We start from the raw sequence: 17,580 nt of genomic DNA, 5'->3' as shown, positions 1-17,580 counted from the left end.
CCAGGAAATAAAAACAACACAATTTTATCTTGTCCACAGGGCTTAATTTAATTATAAATAATGACTATTAATTGCATTTTTGCTGGGATCTTGGGGATGTATGACAGGCAAGGTGCCCTCATGTAGCTTACACTGTTAATAGAAAAGACTGACAGGCATCAAGGAGCATGTTGATGAACAAGAGATTTTGAGTTAGTGACAAATGCTGTGGAGAAAATAAAACAGGGAAAAGTGGTGGTGGAATGGAGTATTTTAAATTGGGTAGCCATGGAAGGCCTACATAATTAAACAACATGGAATCAGGGAATTCATCAGCATCTGAGTACATGTGGTAGGCTCAGATGTGACAGCATTCAGCAGTGTGTTTCAGGTAGTTTGCTGGTAGTCCAAAAGATGTATCTGGAATCTTTCTTCTCCTTTGAAATTGTGATCGCAGGCAAAATGCATGAGAAATAATGAAAAAATAAGGCTACATAATGCACAAAATGCATTGCCACACTTAAGACAAATAAGAGAACAGATTTGGCAACTGCCTTGCTGTGCCTCTTGTCAGACCATGTAGATATAGAGTTTGAAATGATTGCTTCAAATTTATAAAATAATCAAGGGCCATTCGAAGCATCAGCATTGTCAGCAGTGACCTCAAGCAACACAAGCAACAGGAAGCCTATGAAAATTCGTTTTCCCATCTTTGTTCAGCTCATCAGTGCCAAATTCTAAAATCTAAGGATCCTACGGTCACTTCCAAACTGCTTTCCCCACTGAGTGAAGGGTGATCTTCATGAGCAGAAGCAGCTTCCAAGTTGCGCAGTTAATATAGTCTTTTCAAAAATTGGACATCTCCTTGATTTTTAATGGCCTTCCGGGTTTTTTTATGTTTATTTTCTAAATGTGTATAGGGCTGGGTTTTGGAGGACCATCAGCCTTGAGACTTAGAATCTGAAAGCAGGTAAGAGCAGCTGTTGGGATTTGATTCTCTCCTGAGATTGCCAGGAGTTTCATGGCATCTTCAAGGACCAGGTGATTAATAAAGGGCAAGAATGTTCTGGGTGTTCATAAGAAAGGAATTGTCTTCAGTTCTCTGCTCTAACACGCAGGGATAGAGGGAAAGCACATGCTCTAAGCATGCTGTGTAGCTTTTCCTTCTTCAGGTTGATCCTAGCTGACCGCCACCCAGGGGTCATTGGCAGATGAAATTCCACACTGGATTTACCTGCTGCTGAGACACACAGTGTTTTTACTTTTCTAGTATTGTCATACTTTTGGATGAGTGGTATTGGGAATGGGAAATAAGTTAACCAACCTAGAGTATGTTCTTTTCCTTTGCATTTGCAGAATTTTATTTACTTAATATTAAAGATAGTTCTGTTTATAAAAATTCCCCAAAGAAATAATAATCCATTAACAGTAAATGAATCGAAAGAAGAGTAGCAGCTCCCAGTCTCAGAGAAACATTACTTTAAAGAAATACTCTTTGAGGTTTTTTCTAGTACTAAAATTCTGTGATCCTGAGTCTTATCAATGATGCTATTATAAATTTAACACAGCATCTATAGATTCATTATATCCTTATGGAAAATGAGGCAATAGTACATTCACATACATTCAGATTCTCTCTCTCTCTCTCTCTCTCTCTCTCTCTCTGTAACGGTGTTCTCTGGTACCAAAATGTAGTATGCTTAGAATTTCATGGTCCGTTCCTGGCAGTGTTGAGGGTTGTGATTTTGGAGTAGTTCTCAGGAAGCATGCAGGGTTTTCTTATTTACATTAACAGTAGCTGTACGTGTATTGGCAGGAGACCACATATCTACTCTGAACCAATTATGTTCATAAAAAGTGCAGCATACAGCAAATAATGGTTAATCAGGAGAAGGGTAATTACTGCTACTAAAGCCGTAGTAGACAACATAATTTGTTGTGAGTAGTGTTTAATTTTATGGTATAGTTAGACCTGTTCATTCCAAACACATCTTAAGAAATGTACTTTTGTTCCCATTTTATATTCCACAATCACCACCACCACAGGGACTGTCTCCCGTGGTGACTAGATCCCTGGTGCCCAGGACACAGCTAATAAACCCAAATTTCTGCTGAGGACTAAAGGTTTACTCTTGCTGGCCATTCCTATTCTGTAGATATCCTAAGAGGAGGAGAATTGAAAAGCTTCCAAGCTTCTCATCTTGGTTTGGTTCAAGTTTTCCAGCTTAACTTCCCTATGTCCATGTAGTTATGTTCACATCAGAAGGCTGACGCAGCTCCCTCTTTGGTAAGTGAAGATGGTGCCAGAGAACCCCCAACAGTAGAATGGATATTCGTGTCATGGTTCCATGGCTGAAGGTAGACCCAGGCTACTGCAGCTGTAGTTTTCCACCAAGTCCTTAGAGTAACCAGTAATTAATATTTATAAGACTTTTATTTATGGTTAACCATGCAATCCATGATCACAGAATAGAACAGTATCTTCTAGCCAGCTAAACAAAACAGCTTCACATCTGTTCCTAAGGAATAGCTAGAATGGCTTCCAGGCAAATGTTAGCAAAAATTTGACACAGAATTCTAGCAAGGATATTTCAAGGTCCATGTTACTGAGCCAGCATGGATTTTCACTTGTACAGTACTCTCCAAAAAAGGAAATTGAAGAGTGGAGGAATTGCTCACTCTTGCCTTTATTAATCATGGCATCTTGTAGTTAAATTGGTCAAAGCCCTTCTAGGAGCATGTTGATGTTTGAATCAGTGTGTGTTGCGGTTTTGTCATTGTGGATTTTTATACACAAGTGGATTATTCAACTGCCAGCACTTTTTAGTAGTGATATCTCAGGTGATGATTGGTGCTTTTTCCCTGCCATTAGGTGGTGGCCATTCAGACTGAAGTGTCCCAGAAACAGAGGGAATGCGAGGCCGACTTACTGAAGGCTGAGCCTGCCCTGGTGGCTGCTACGGCTGCACTCGACACACTCAACAGGGTAAAGCTGATTGGTTGGCTTGTGGGTTTCTCCAAAATAATATGCAAAGAGTATTAGGGTTTGAATAACAGATCTGAGAATACAGTCCATGCAACAAAAAGCTTTTGAAAAGAAAAGACCCATAAAATATTATTGAAACAAACCTTTGAGGTCATTATTATAGTTCAAATTCCTTTCCCCTCCAGCAGTCCACTCTACCATTCCCTAACAAGCAGTGTCCTTTTGACTTTTTCCAACACCATTGGATTCACTCTTGAAAAAAGGCAGTTAATTCTATTTTTGGCAACTGGATTTGATGTAATGTAAACCCAGTTTTTTGAATTATGTATTGTTTAAGAACCAGGAGGTAGATTCTTTATTTTCTCTGGAATATAAAAAGCAAACATTAATGAGGGACCCATATTAGAAAAAAATGGGTTGGGAGCAAAAATACCCAGGTTTTGGCCCATGCCATTTCTTCTAGCTTCCCATTAGTAAAACTTCATTGAACATTGGAATCTCCTTAAGAGTAAATAATCTGTGTTCTTCATGAAGGTATCAAAGGGAAAATTAGATCATGGGCAATGCTATCCTAAGAGCTGGCAGCTACAAGTCTTGTCCAGGGGCTCTCCCAAACCTCTCGGGAGAATTTTAGGAAATCATCAGGCCCGAGGTTCCTGAGATTCATCTTCAAATATTATAAAGGTCCAGATTTTGCTCTTTAGAAGAAACGCTCAATACCTTTTCTCAGTGATTTTTGGAAGAAAATAATTTTGGCTGTGAGCAAAAAATTACCTACATGGATATTTCTTACAGTATTACCATACATGGAAAAATTTTAAAGGCCTTAAATATACAGTGATAGAAGTTCAATTAGAATGCATTTGAATGCTGGATATTCTGCTGTTAAAATAATATTGTTGGATACTCGTTAGTAATATGGGAAAATGTTCATGATATATGTTAAAGTGAGTAGAGAAAATTATCAGTTTAACACATATGGCCCATTTTTTTGGTATAAACGTGCAGGTGTATAGAATAAAGATTGGGAAAAAGTAAGCACATAATACATGGTTATTTTCTTCTTTGTGCTTTCTTTCTGAATAATAGAATGATTTTCTTTGGGTTTCTCTAAATTTGCGAACTTTTCTCTGAATATGTTATTGTTTACTCAGATAAAAATCAATTAATGTTACTTAAAACATTGAGCTTTGATTATGTATAAATGATGATGATATTTTTAAGTGATAAAAGCACCTTAATTAGCCGGTTCTCAATTATCATTAGCATATTTTAAATCTGCTTCATCTTCTAACTAAACTTTCACTTTTATACTCTTCATTCTTTGGAATCATTTCACAAATAAATAGGCATTTTTATTGTAATGGAGCCAATCAAGTTCAACATTTGATGAAGTTTCATAAACAAGAGAACATGTAACACATGAAATGTCACAGGAAATACCTATAGGCTTTATTTTTTTATGTATCATGAACCTGCATGCACTTTTTTATATACTAATTCCTACCCAAAGCATTTGCCCTTATATTTATAATTTATTCCACTAAAACCACTCTGTTGAGTTGAATCAAGATTCTGACCTCAAGGAATTAAGAAATAGGAAAGAAGGTAACTTCAGCCTATACAAGTTCCCACCTAGTTGAGCATCTTAGTGATATGGAAGAGGTTTTTCACTTCTGCATGTAAAACAGAAAAGCTAATAGATGCTGAATAAGGAATTAGGTTTGTGAATTCCTGGTTAAAAGGTCTATGTTTTATGGAGGTAGGATGGAATGCACAAACCTGTATGTTTGTAAAATTTCCTGACCTTGGTGACTAGGACTCTAAAGGACTAGAAAATCAGCTGGGTAAATTCTCCTGGAGGCAAAAAAAAAAAAAGATAGTGGTGTTCCCAGAGCGTCAGAAACGTGCCGAAGAACTGAGACTCCTGGGCTCCCACAGTTGAGTCCCTCAGCGGCAAAGAACTGCCACCCCGAAGGGGTGAGAGGGAGGCCACCAAGGCTCGGCCTGACAAACTAACAACCTTCAAGTCCACGCTGACCCCGAGCGTCTGTGTGTGCTTTTCTGCAGGTTAACCTCACCGAGCTGAAGGCCTTCCCTACCCCCCCAAATGCAGTGACCAATGTCACGGCAGCAGTGATGGTCCTCCTGGCCCCTGGGGGCAGAGTGCCCAAAGACCGAAGCTGGAAAGCAGCCAAAGTCTTCATGGGAAAGGTGAAAACCCTGACACCCTCAGTCCCGTTTTCAGAACCGTGGTTATGTGTGGTAGCAAAAGATGCTTAAGTCAAAAGAAGCCATATTCACACGCGCTGAGCATAACCCGCCATATGTGCTCTAGACTTAAGGTTTCATTTGCCAAGTCAGAAGCAACTTTGGGGCTACTGCATACCTAAGGCAATGCCAGCAGCAGTTGGAAGGTTGCTAATTATTTGCAAAATTATGAAAGCAGTTAAGTGTAGGAGGGAGAAAATTACATGGATTTCTTAGGCTGGAAAAAAAATGTGGCTAATGTACAGGAAGGTGAAGCAAAGGAGCTTTTCGGTATGTGTTTTTCCTTTTCTTTTATGCCTTTCTTTTCTTCAAAATGCAAATGCCTCCTGTGCAGGGACTGAATATTTCACCCTGGGATAGAAGAGATTTTAAAAGTGTCCATTGCTAATTCTAACTTCAGGCTGTAAAGCCTGAAAAAGTCAAACAATAGGATAAATGCAGCTTGCCAATTTTGCCTTTGTAATATAAGCCCTAAAAGCTGATTTTAACTTTTGATCTTGGAATTTTCTCTGCAGCCAAAACAGGTTCATTGCAATAAGTCTTTTTGCTTTACAGGTTGATGTTTTTTTGCAAGCGTTAATTAACTATGACAAAGAACACATTCCAGAGAACTGTCTAAAAGTGGTGAATGAACAGTATTTGAAAGATCCAGAGTTCAACCCAAATCTGATTCGGACCAAATCTTTTGCAGCAGCTGGTCTCTGTGCTTGGGTCATCAACATTGTTAAATTTTATGAGGTATCCTAATCTGATGATTAACAGGCCTTATTCATTAGATGCCATAAACATAGCAATTTCTAGATCAGTGAAACTGGAAAATGATTTAATATTCCATTTTCTGAATAAAAACATAGTTCTAAGATTCAGGCAGGAAGGTGTCAGAGTAAAAAATTGTACTCAGAAAGATACTTGAAATGGTGAAAACTATCAATTTTAGGGCACAGTGATTACTGCTTTAGATCAAATAACAGCAATTAATTTGACTTAATTAGATGAAAACTTGTTGCATTTATGAATCATGTTTATTTACATTAAAATATCCCTTTCATGTTGGCTTGTAATAAACAGAAGTTGGAATTTGTGTACAGTTAAACTTAACCCCTGGTTCCCAAAACAAAAATATAAACCCTCTCTCTTATAAACTTAGTGAGAAGAGGAAATAACCAAATTTTGCATTAGTATTTTAATGACCAAAATTTTTGCCTATACATACTGTAATGTAAAATTTATGCATTTAGACAGCATAGAGGTAGATTCTAATTTCATTTAGTCATTCATTCTCCAAATATTTTTTCCTGCTATTATGTCCCAAGCATTTTGCAGAGTCTTGGATATGAGAAACAGGAACAATAAATGTCCCTTACCTTTGAAGAACTATCTCATTTTTGTCATGGCCTTCCATCAAGGAGGTTGTATAAATATGGAATTTCTGAGGAAAAGCCAATTACAGTCAATGGCTTTCCCAAAAAGGTTTTTACGAAATCTGGTTATATCCTTTACACTGCAGGGCCCGCAGAAAGAGGACTCTGTTGATCTCTTTCTTTAGTGGAAGTCTATATAGAGCAAGAATTTAGACAGGTTGGGGTTGATGTGTGGCTTCTCTCTGTAATAAAGTGCCTGAGTTCTGTGTGCTTATCTACACAGAACTAGGTGAGATGAGTAGCGTCCCAGTGTTCGAAGTTGTTCTATTATTAGAAAGGAGATAAGATTTCATTTCCTTTCTCTCTCCCAACCAAAAGCAAAAATAATCTACCCATGTTCTCACACTGCTTATTCAAATATGCATAAAGCAGCCAGGAACTTAGAAAGTGAAAATATTGTTAATATCACGTGAGGATCTCTCCCACTTTCCTTTCTGTGTTCAAAGACTATCTGCCCATTTTCTTATTCTCTGCCTTAAAGGTTGGACTTCATCCCGACTTTAGGTATATTCCCCACACTACAATTTCTAACAATATGAGTAGAATCTCCAAATTTTATGATAAATGTATTTTAATTTCTTAATGCTACTTGATTTATACAGCATTTTCATGCAAGCACTTGTAACTTTAATGCCCAGAATAAATAAATTAATAAAGGCTAGAGAAAATTTGGAAAGTTATGTAGATTTTTTTGCCTTCTGTTGAAGTACTACCATCACTAAAAAAATGAGCAACAAATTGCTAAGCTAATTAGAGATTTTATTTGTAGGACTTCCAGCAAATGAATATTTGAATGATTGTTGGTCCTCTCTGTGTCTCTGTTAACCCATGGATTAAACCTCTTCTGTATTTTCAGGTCTATTGTGATGTGGAGCCAAAACGCCAAGCATTAGCCCAAGCAAACTTAGAATTGGCTGCAGCTACTGAAAAACTAGAAGGTATCAGGAAAAAACTTGTGGTAAGTACAAACCATAATATTTGACCCTGTGCAAGTCACCCACTCCAATCCTCTGTTTCCTCATCTGTAAAATGGAAATTATAATGACATCCATTTCTAGGGCAGATTTGTGAGGATCAAGTGAAAGCAATTCATATTAAGAACTTAGCATGGTACTTGACACATAGAAAGCATTTAAAGAACATTAGCTGTAACATCATCATCTTTTCTATTTTTACAAATACATAGACCAATCATTCTAGTCCAATGTGATAAGTACAAATCTATCCAAATTCCAAGTAGTGTGGAAGCACCAAAAAAGTACTTAGCTTGGGGAAATTAGGGAATCTTACATAATGAAAGCTGCTTAGGAGTCCCTAGGATAACTAGATTGGGAAAGACATTCCTGGCAGAGAATCAGGAAGAGAGAGAAGGAGCAGTTGGTACACTTAAAGAATCCAAAATAGGTCAGAGCCCTAAGATGTGTGTTTGAAAAAGGTTAGGAATAGCAGTTAGTAGTTAAACCTGTGTTTGAAAAGGTGTGCAGAGGTCTTCTTTATCTTTTATGCCATGCAATTTAAATTTTATCTGGCCAATGACCTTGGCACTTTGAAAGATTTTAGTAGATGAGAAACATAATCAAACTGGCTTTTTGACGACTGAATGAAAGATGGAGGGAGAGAAGCAAGTGCAGAAGGAGAAAGATAAGTTAGAAGGGAACTGTAATGGGTCCTGTTAGGGCCTCAGCTGAGGCAGAAGCAATTATGATAAGGATTCAAGGCTAGTTGATGGGTTATGGAGAAAGGGGAAAGGATAAGAGAATCAAAATGATGAGTTTGAGGTACCTGGCAAGGCAGCATGTAGTGATAAGGCCCTATAACTCTGGGCAACTTACAGAATCTGAGCTTCAGTTTCTCATCTATAAAGAAGTGAAAGTAAAAGTTACCTTTCAAGATGGGCATTTGTGCTTTTTGGCCATCTGGCTTCTGGTCTGTCTTCTTTGGGTGATTTATCTTTGGAAGACTATCTCTCCTGCATTGGATGCACTTAGGTGGAGCTTTTTGGAGGGATTCTCTGACCTTTTATAGCTAAGGACTGTATATATGATCCAAGTTTGGCCAACTTGATCTAATCTGAAGAATTTGAATCTTGAGCGAAAGATAAAAACATGGAAAACAGTCAGCATCTATGAATTCCAGAGACAGAGTTAAGATGAGACTTGGCAAGGAGTTCTACTCCTAACACCCACTGAGGCTCCATGGTGCCTAGATGTGGTCCTCTGCCTTTTATTCCTTTCTAATCACTTTCATGTCCTTCTAGTTTATCCCTTCAGCTTAAGTTAGTTGAAGTTGGTTCTGTTACTTCTCACCTGTGAATCTGATTTTTTGTGATACCATTCCGTCTTTGGCATGTTGTAGATGCTTCATAAATGTTTGCTGCCATTCTCTTCCTGTAGAAAACCCACCTGTAGGTGTTTGGTGTCAGAACTGGATTTTGAGAGAGAAACCTGGCTCAGGAATGTAGATGTGGGAATCATTGTTGTGATGATCATGTTTAGAGATTGTCTGGGGGAGTGGTAGGAATGAGGAACCATGAGGGCTGAGGGTAGATCTCCAGCAGATGTATCCACCTGAGGACATCATGGAATGGACCCGGAGCAGGTGAGCTCAATAACAACTTCAGCCTGGAATCTGTGGTGCTCAGAGTGACCTGGGAGCTAAGCTAGGCTTCTTAGAGAATGGGGCCAACTTACCTGCCTACACTTGGGGCCACTACCTGTTAATTTTACATAAAAAGGGCAGGGGACCTTTCTTAGAGAGGTTACCTCCCAGATTTCAAGGCTGTTCCTGAAAGATGAATGAGCCCAACTTTCCATAGTAGACCCCAAGACGTGAATTCCTTAAATATACGGAAGGGATTAAGATGCTCTTTCATTTTACTAGGCAGTAATCAGAGGATGGTTATTTACTTTGATGGTTACTTTAATAAGATGATGAATAACCCCAAAAGCATTCTCCATAGGTTGAAGCACCTCCCACAATAATTCAGTCCCCTTTATTTTTTAAGGCTGCTACTTCCAGTAGGTCTTCCTGATTCCCTTTGCCCTCCAGGTGTCTTGGCCGCTTCCTCCTTTCTATACCTGCTGCATGCAATGCATATTCCTACTTCAGCACCAAGCATACTGTCAGTAAGTACCTGGTGACTAGCATGTTGTCAGGGGCTATGGTAATTCCAAATTTTTGATAATGGAAGGGTCTGTCACTAATATGGGGTAGGGAGATGAAACTGTCTGTTGTTCTGGAGAGGCTCAGCTAGGTTTCAGGACTTATCTGTACCGAGGACCCATCTGGAGGTTGTAGGTTTCTGGAAAGTTACTCTAGTTTGCATGGAACCCTTGTGGAATCTTATATATTGCCCTAGGTGTTCTTTAGGATTGGCTAGAATGGTCCTGGTTGGGAGTTGGCAGGTTATGATGGGTAGCAAGGTCTACCTGAAGCTTGTATAAGAGCAACCTTATGCAAGAGCAACTCTATATGAAATCTCTCTGCCATTGATACTTTATGATTACACTTCTTTTCCCCCTTTTGGTCAGTTTGGAATTGTTGAGCCCATGTTGCCAGGTCTGGATTCATCCCTGGGAGTCATCTCTCAGATTGCCAGGGAGACTTTCACCCTTGGATGTCTTATCCCACATAGCAGAACTTTGTTTCTTTTTAGGGCTGAGTAATATTTCATTGTATAGATATACCACTTTTTTTTTCCATTCATCTGTTGATGGGCACTTGGATTGCTTCCATCTTTTGTCTATTGTGAATAATGCTGTTGTGAACATGGGTATGCAAATATCTGTCTCAGTCCTTGCTTTTGATTCTTTGGAGTATATACCTAGAAATGGGATTATAGCAGATTTATTAGTAGACAAGATCAGGATGAGTATAAAAGTTTTAGGAAAGTATCTTCCCTATTGTTTACAAGCTCTCACTGTCAACCTGGTGAAAACCTTTAGAAAAAATCTGTCACCTATTGTCAACAGCTTTATGTAGATATTAGAGGCAGTTTAATATTCGTAGGGTGAGTGATCAGGATGATCAAGACAGCTATGTGATGCTTAAGTTAAGGCATCTTGCAGTTGCATAACTAGTGATACTTTGCACTGTGCCTGCAACTAGCTGAAAAGAATCTTTCATGAGAATTGTTTTTAAAGACCCACAGTATAAGTAGAGGTTCACCTATCAATTAGCCTCAGAACTCAATTTGCAAACACAGAGAAAGACATAGTAATGGTTGAAATGGGTTTATGAAGAGCAGGTCCCCTCAAACCCAAGAATGGATTTCCAGAGAGTAGGCATTAGTGTGTTAGAATCTCTGGCTACAGTTTCCACCCAAGTTTAATTTCTGTGAAGGCCACACAGCTGGGTACATCAGTGGCAAGGTACCTTTACATAGTTTCTGTCTGTTGGCACACAGTCAGATAAAGATATGGTCCCAAATGAAACTGTGGTTTTTGTCAGCTTTGCTTTAGTTTCCTCCAGTCTCTTCTTTGTGCCCCACTACCTGCTCCTGGGCTTTTCCTCTTCCTAATCTGATGCCTCTTGTTGCCTTCTTGCTTGGCAAAGCAGGGATATATTCAATCATCATCTATGCTGGGATGGAAACTCATTTATACCAACGCCTTAGTGTTCCTTTGAGTCTTTATCTCTAGTTTCAAGCTAAATGACTGTCTATGTGGAAAGTTGAGTGAAAGAAAAAATTAGGGGAAATGGGTTGGAAGAAAGGCCGTCATGTCTCTCAAACATACAGAGTCTAAGGATCGTTGCCAAGAAAGTCCAGATTCAGTGTCTTTAAGGCAGTGATCCTCAAAGTGTGTTCTCTGGAGCAGCCACATGTTAGAAATACAAATTCTCATACTTCACCCCAGAGCTACCAAATCAGAAGCTCTGGGATGAGGCCCAGGAATCTGTTTTCACAAGCCCTCCTCGTAGTTCTGAGGCACATTCAAGTTTGCAAGAAATAGCAAGAAAAACCCAGGGCATGAGGATGGAGCTGGGATCAGATCCTAGATAATTGACTCAGAGCCTACAGTCATGCTATCACTCCATGCCAGACATTGACAAACTGTTTCTGTAAAGAGCCAAATAGTAAATTTGTTATAGGTATTGTGGGCTGGATTAATGAAGGTTCTCCAGAAAAACAGAAACAATAGCCTGTGTGTGTATAAGAGTTTTGTTACAAGGAATTGGCTCATGCAATTGTGATGACCTACTCCAAGTTGCATGGGGCAAGCTAGGGGCTGGGAATTCCAGTAAGAGAGATGTTGAAGTCTTGAGCCCAAATCCCTTAGGCTAAGAACCTCAGAAAAGAATGTAGGGTGCAGTCTTGAGGCAGAACTCCTTCTGATCCCTTGTTTAGTTTCCTGGCTTTTAAAGCAAATACCACACAATAGGTTGGCTTAAACAACAGGAATTTATTGGCTCACTTTGAGGCTGGAAGTCCAAAATCAAAGCATCATCAAGGAGTTGCTTTCTCCAGAAGACTGGGACATTCTGAGGCTGGCTCTCGATGATCCTTATTCCTTGGCTTTTTTCTGTCACTTGGCAATACACATTCTGGCCTCTCTTGGCTTCCCTCTTCTCTTCTGGGCTCTGATGACTTGGCCTCTGGCTGCTCTCTCTGTTGCTTTCTCTTTATGTGTTAAAATTTCAACCTGCTTATAAAGGACTCTGGTAATCTGGATTAAAGCCCAGTCTGATTCATTTGGGCCACACCTTAAGTGATGTAACATCTTGAAGAGATTTTATCTACAGTGGGTCCACACCCACAGGAATGGATTAAGTTTAAGAACATGTTTTTATGGGGTGCATAGCTCCAAGCCACCACACCCCTGAAACATTCTTAAGACCCCCAACTGACTGGATGAGGTCCACATACATCATGGAAGGCAATCCCCATAAACCAAATGATTGTAGATGCTAACCCCACCTACACAACGCCTCCATAGCATGTTACCAAACAACTGGACACCTTTAACCTGACCAAGTTGACACATAAAATTAACCATCACGTAAACCATGGGAATATTCTTAACTCTGAGCAACTGATGTCTTGGAAAAGCTAGTAGCCTATTTTACATTTTACATTTGAAAATGTAATTTTTTTTTAGATCTAGAGTTATATAAAAACAGGTGGCAGGCTAGACTTGGGCAGTGGGCCATAGTTTGCTGACCTTTGCTTTATGCTAACATAGAAGGCTATTTGGGATCTGGTGCCTTCTGACCCACTAATTCTTCCTGGTTCACTTAGATCTAGCTCAGACTTCCCTAAGTGCCTTCACTTCTCTTATCCCAGGTAACTTGTGCCTCAGAGCATGTTTCATCCTTACTTGCAAATTGTCATTTCCTTCTTTATCTTCTACACTAGACCATGTGCTCCTTAAAGTCTTTTAACTTTTTGCGCCTACTGCCTGCCTGGTCCACATTAAGTATTCACAAATTATTAATTAATTAAATAGACACCGTGTGTTAGTGTTGAAATTAAAACATTCATTTGTTATAATGGAGGGACTCACCAATCATTTTACCATCAGAAACATTTTAAACGTGAGGCATTGGAAACAGGCATGAACAAGGCTATGGAAGAACCTTATGATACATTTACCTAAATGATATTTAATTTGCTAGATGCTATCGAAGGAGTTTTCACTGACTACCCTAGAGCAAGAAGAATGGCATAGTCAGTTCTTCATGGAAGGATGGGGGATGGTTATGCTTGAGAAGCAGTTTGTCTTGAGAGATGTGGATAGGTTTTTCCTGGAAAGTGGGGAAAAGGCATTCCCTGAAAGAAGATGTGTTCTATGAAAAAAGGCTAGCTCAGCACGGCTGCAGACGGGGTGCAAGTGTCAGAGTATTAGGGTCAACTTAGTTGCAACCGATGCTTAGAGCAAATGGGGATTCTGTGGGCCCACCAGCCCCCAGAAGTAACTGGCCATTGTTGAGAAGCATGACGGGCTGCCACACAGAACCCCTGGAAGGTTGCAGTTGGGGAGCAGGAGGGATAAACTGATCGGATTTACCTTTTGGATAGATAACACTGGGCAATGCGACAGAGAGGGAAGAGACTAGCAGCAGATGAAAGTGAACAAGGGAAGCAGTGTGGAGTGAAAGGAGGTCCCAGAGGGTAATGGAGGGAGCCTTGCATTACATGGAGGTGACAAGCCGTTCACAGAAAGACAAACCTCAAAGGGCCAGAAAAGGAGCTTGTTAGATAAGTGAAAGGGGAACCGAAAGAGAGTCGTTTTACAAGACTAAGGGAAAGAGGGAATTTCAGGGAAGGGAGTCATTACCTGGGACAAACATTACAGAGGCTGGATACTGTAGCAGGCCTGAGCACAGCTGCAAAGCTGACAGCATGCTAGCCGGCACTCCCTGCGGGGGACTTGGCGCCGTGAGCCTTCCCTCGCTGGCTCTGAGCGCCTCCTCTATAAAAGGGGGAATCCATTGCACACTCACTGGATGGATCAAATTGGTTGACACATGTAAAGGGCTTAAAATATTGTCTGTCACAGGCTGAGGGCTCAATAACTGTTAGTTAAGTTGTTTTTGTTCTTATAATTTTACAAAAGTAAGTTAGCAAGCTGAGAGAATAAAAACAGATCCATTGGTGGTCTTCACCAGATCTGTTTCAGTCAAATAGTAGAGGAGAACAAAAGAGGTAAAAGAGGTGATAGGAGTAAAAATCAGATTGAAATAAATGGAGATGAGGATGGGTGGTGGGAAAGGAAAAACAGGAAGAGTAGATTCTTCTTTTGAGGGGTATTTCAAAGCAAGGAGAATGAGAAATACAAGTAAGTTAAGATCCCTCAGAAGAGATTTTGGAAACCTGGTCCCCTTACTTATTTTAAAGTAAAAATATCTTGAAGATATATGTTTCCTTTGAGCTATCCATACATATACAAGCATATTAAACATTTATATTTATTTGACATATGGAACACCAGCATTCCCTTGAAACAGAGTCCTTCCACTTAAACTTATGTTAACAGTTCAACATTGCTGTGAAAGAAAGCAGCCAATTGTCACTTTTCAACATGTCCAGCATGTTTTTGCTGCCTCTTATTCCTGGTGAACTTTGATAGTGCCTATAGAAGTTGCATGCCATAGGCCAAATTTTACCCAAACATTTGCCTTTAAGTTAAGTTTTAGCTAATTGAAAAAAATGAATTCATATTCCATTTGAAATAAACTGCAGTACTATTTGAAGATCAAGCTATCCTTTACTGTGTTTTGCAGAATGCTCAGTGCAGTGTTTACATGCATTCATACCTACCTAATTCCACAAAAGCCTTATGAGGTGGGTGTTATTATTACTAGTCCCATTTTGCAGATGAGAAAATTGAAGCTCAAAGAAATTGGATAGTTAGCTCAAATCTCCATGGCCAATAATAAAAGGCAGTAGAACTACAACCATTTTAAACTCAAAGCTGTATACTGTTAAACACGTACTCTACCATGTGTGATCTGATCAGGCCATACTGGAAGTGTTTCCTCTGTCTCTTTGCCAATTGTGACTTCTCAAACCCCTGCTGTATTAAAGCCGTTCTAATAAATCAGTCCAGGTAGGAGAAGGCTTGGATCTAGGTCTTTTTTTATCGTTTACTGGTTAGTGGAAATACAGCAAATTACTCGCATACTCTCTACCTCAGTTTCTTCACCTGCAAGTAGAAGACAGTAATGAGTCCTCCACCTGAGTTGACCAAACAAGACAAAACTCAGGAGAGCAATTTGTGAGCTACAAAGAGCTATAAATATTAGCATCTATTATGTCCTCCGGATTTCTAATTCTAAAGAAATTATCTTCAAAATAATATATCATTCCATTATTTTCCCTTTTTTTTTTAATTTTTTTATTAACGGAAAGGAAAAAAAAAAGAAATTAACACAACATTTAGAAATCATACTGTTCTACATATGCACTCAGTAATTCTTAACATCATCACATAGATGCATGATCATTGTTTCTTAGTACATTTGCATCGGTTTAGAGGAACTAGCAACACAACAGAAAAAGATATAAAATGTTAATATAAAGAAAAGAAATAAAAGTAGTAATAATAGTAAAAAACAACAACAACAAACAAACCAACAAGCAAACAAAAACAAAAAAAACCCTATAGCTCAGATGCAGCTTCATTCAGTGTTTTAACATGATTACTTTACAATTAGGTATTATTGTGCTGTCCATTTTTGAGTTTTTGTATCTAGTCCTGTTGCACAGTCTGTATCCCTTCAGCTTCAATTACCCATTGTCTTACCCTGTTTCTAACTCCTGCTGAACTCTGTTACCAATGACATATTTCAAGTTTATTCTCGAATGTCCGTTCACATCAGTGGGACCATACAGTATTTGTCCTTTAGTTTTTGGCTGGATTCACTCAGCATAATATTCTCTAGGTCCATCCATGTTATTACATGGTTCATAAGTTTATCTTGACTTAAAGCTGCATAATATTCCATCATATGTATATACCACAGTTTGTTTAGCCACTCTTCTGTTGATGGAGATTTTGGCTGTTTCCATCTCTTTGCAATTGTAAATAACGCTGCTATAAACATTGGTGTGCAAATGTCCGTTTGTGTCTTTGCCCTTAAGTCCTTTGAGTAGATACCTAGCAATGGTATTGCTGGGTCGTATGGCAATTCTATATTCAGCTTTTTGAGGAACCGCCAAACTGCCTTCCACAGTGGTTGCACCCTTTGACATCCCCACCAACAGTGGATAAGTGTGCCTCTTTCTCCGCATCCTCTCCAGCACTTGTCATTTTCTGTTTTGTTGATAATGGCCATTCTGGTGGGTGTGAGATGATATCTCATTGTGGTTTTGATTTGCATTTCTCTAATGGCCAGGGACATTGAGCATCTCTTCATGTGCCTCTTGGCCATCCGTATTTCTTCTTCTGGTAGGTGTCTGTTCAAGTCTTTTTCCCATTTTGTAATTGGGTTGGCTGTCCTTTTGTTGTTGAGTTGAACAATCTCTTTATAAATTCTGGATACTAGACCTTTATCTGATATGTCGTTTCCAAATATTGTCTCCCATTGTGTAGGCTGTCTTTCTACTTTCTTGATGAAGTTCTTTGATGCACAAAAGTGTTTAATTTCGAGGAGCCCCATTTATTTATTTCTTTCTTCAGTGCTCTTGCTTTAGGTTTAAGGTCCATAAAACCACCTCCAGTTGTAAGATTCGTAAGATATCTCCCTACATTTTCCTCTAACTGTTTTATGGTCTTAGACCTAATGTTTAGATCTTTGATCCATTTTGAGTTAATTTTTGTATAAGGTGTGAGATACGGGTCTTCTTTCATTTTTTTACTTATGGATATCCAGTTCTCTAGGCACCATTTATTGAAGAGACTGTTCTGTCCCAGGTGAGTTGTCTTGACTGCCTTATCAAAGATCAAATGTCCATAGATGAGAGGGTCTATATCTGAGCACTCTATTCGATTCCATTGGTCGATATATCTATCTTTATGCCAATACCATGCTGTTTTGACCACTGTGGCTTCATAATATGCCTTAAAGTCCGGCATCGCTAGACCTCCAGCTTCGTTTTTTTTCCTCAAGATGTTTTTAGCAATTCGGGGCAAACTGCCCTTCCAGATAAATTTGCTTATTGGTTTTTCTAATTCTGAAAAATAAGTTGTTGGGATTTTGATTGGTATTGCATTGAATCTGTAGATGAGTTTAGGTAGGATTGACATCTTAATTATATTTAGTCTTTCAATCCATGAACACGGTATGCCCTTCCATCTATTTAGGTCTTCTGTGATTTCTTTTAGCAGTTTTTTGTAGTTTTCTTTATATAGGTTTTTTGTCTCTTTGGTTAAATTTATTCCTAGGTATTTTATTCTTTTAGTTGCAATTGTAAATGGGATTCGTTTCTTGATTTCCGCCTCAGCTTGTTCATTACTAGTGTATAGAAAAGCTACAGATTTT

The 17,580-nt window shown here is 39.0% G+C and overlaps 1 protein-coding gene across 3 annotated transcripts in view; it reads left to right on the top strand.

Annotated features, from left to right (window-relative positions):
* DNAH11 (dynein axonemal heavy chain 11) overlaps window positions 1–17,580 on the top strand; it is a 424,306-nt gene that overhangs the window by 284,071 nt on the left and 122,655 nt on the right. For all 3 annotated transcript variants that reach the window (XM_077122193.1, XM_077122194.1, XM_077122196.1), the window contains 4 exons: window positions 2,852–2,965; window positions 5,036–5,179; window positions 5,792–5,974; window positions 7,514–7,615. In XM_077122193.1, the coding sequence (XP_076978308.1) occupies window positions 2,852–2,965; window positions 5,036–5,179; window positions 5,792–5,974; window positions 7,514–7,615 (543 nt within the window). The remainder of the gene's footprint in view (window positions 1–2,851; window positions 2,966–5,035; window positions 5,180–5,791; window positions 5,975–7,513; window positions 7,616–17,580) is intronic.

Source organism: Tamandua tetradactyla, chromosome 1 (assembly GCF_023851605.1).
Source record: "Tamandua tetradactyla isolate mTamTet1 chromosome 1, mTamTet1.pri, whole genome shotgun sequence".
Lineage (NCBI taxonomy): Eukaryota > Metazoa > Chordata > Mammalia > Pilosa > Myrmecophagidae > Tamandua > Tamandua tetradactyla.
Note: the sequence above shows the minus strand (reverse complement) of the source record. Positions and strands in the feature narration are given on the sequence as shown.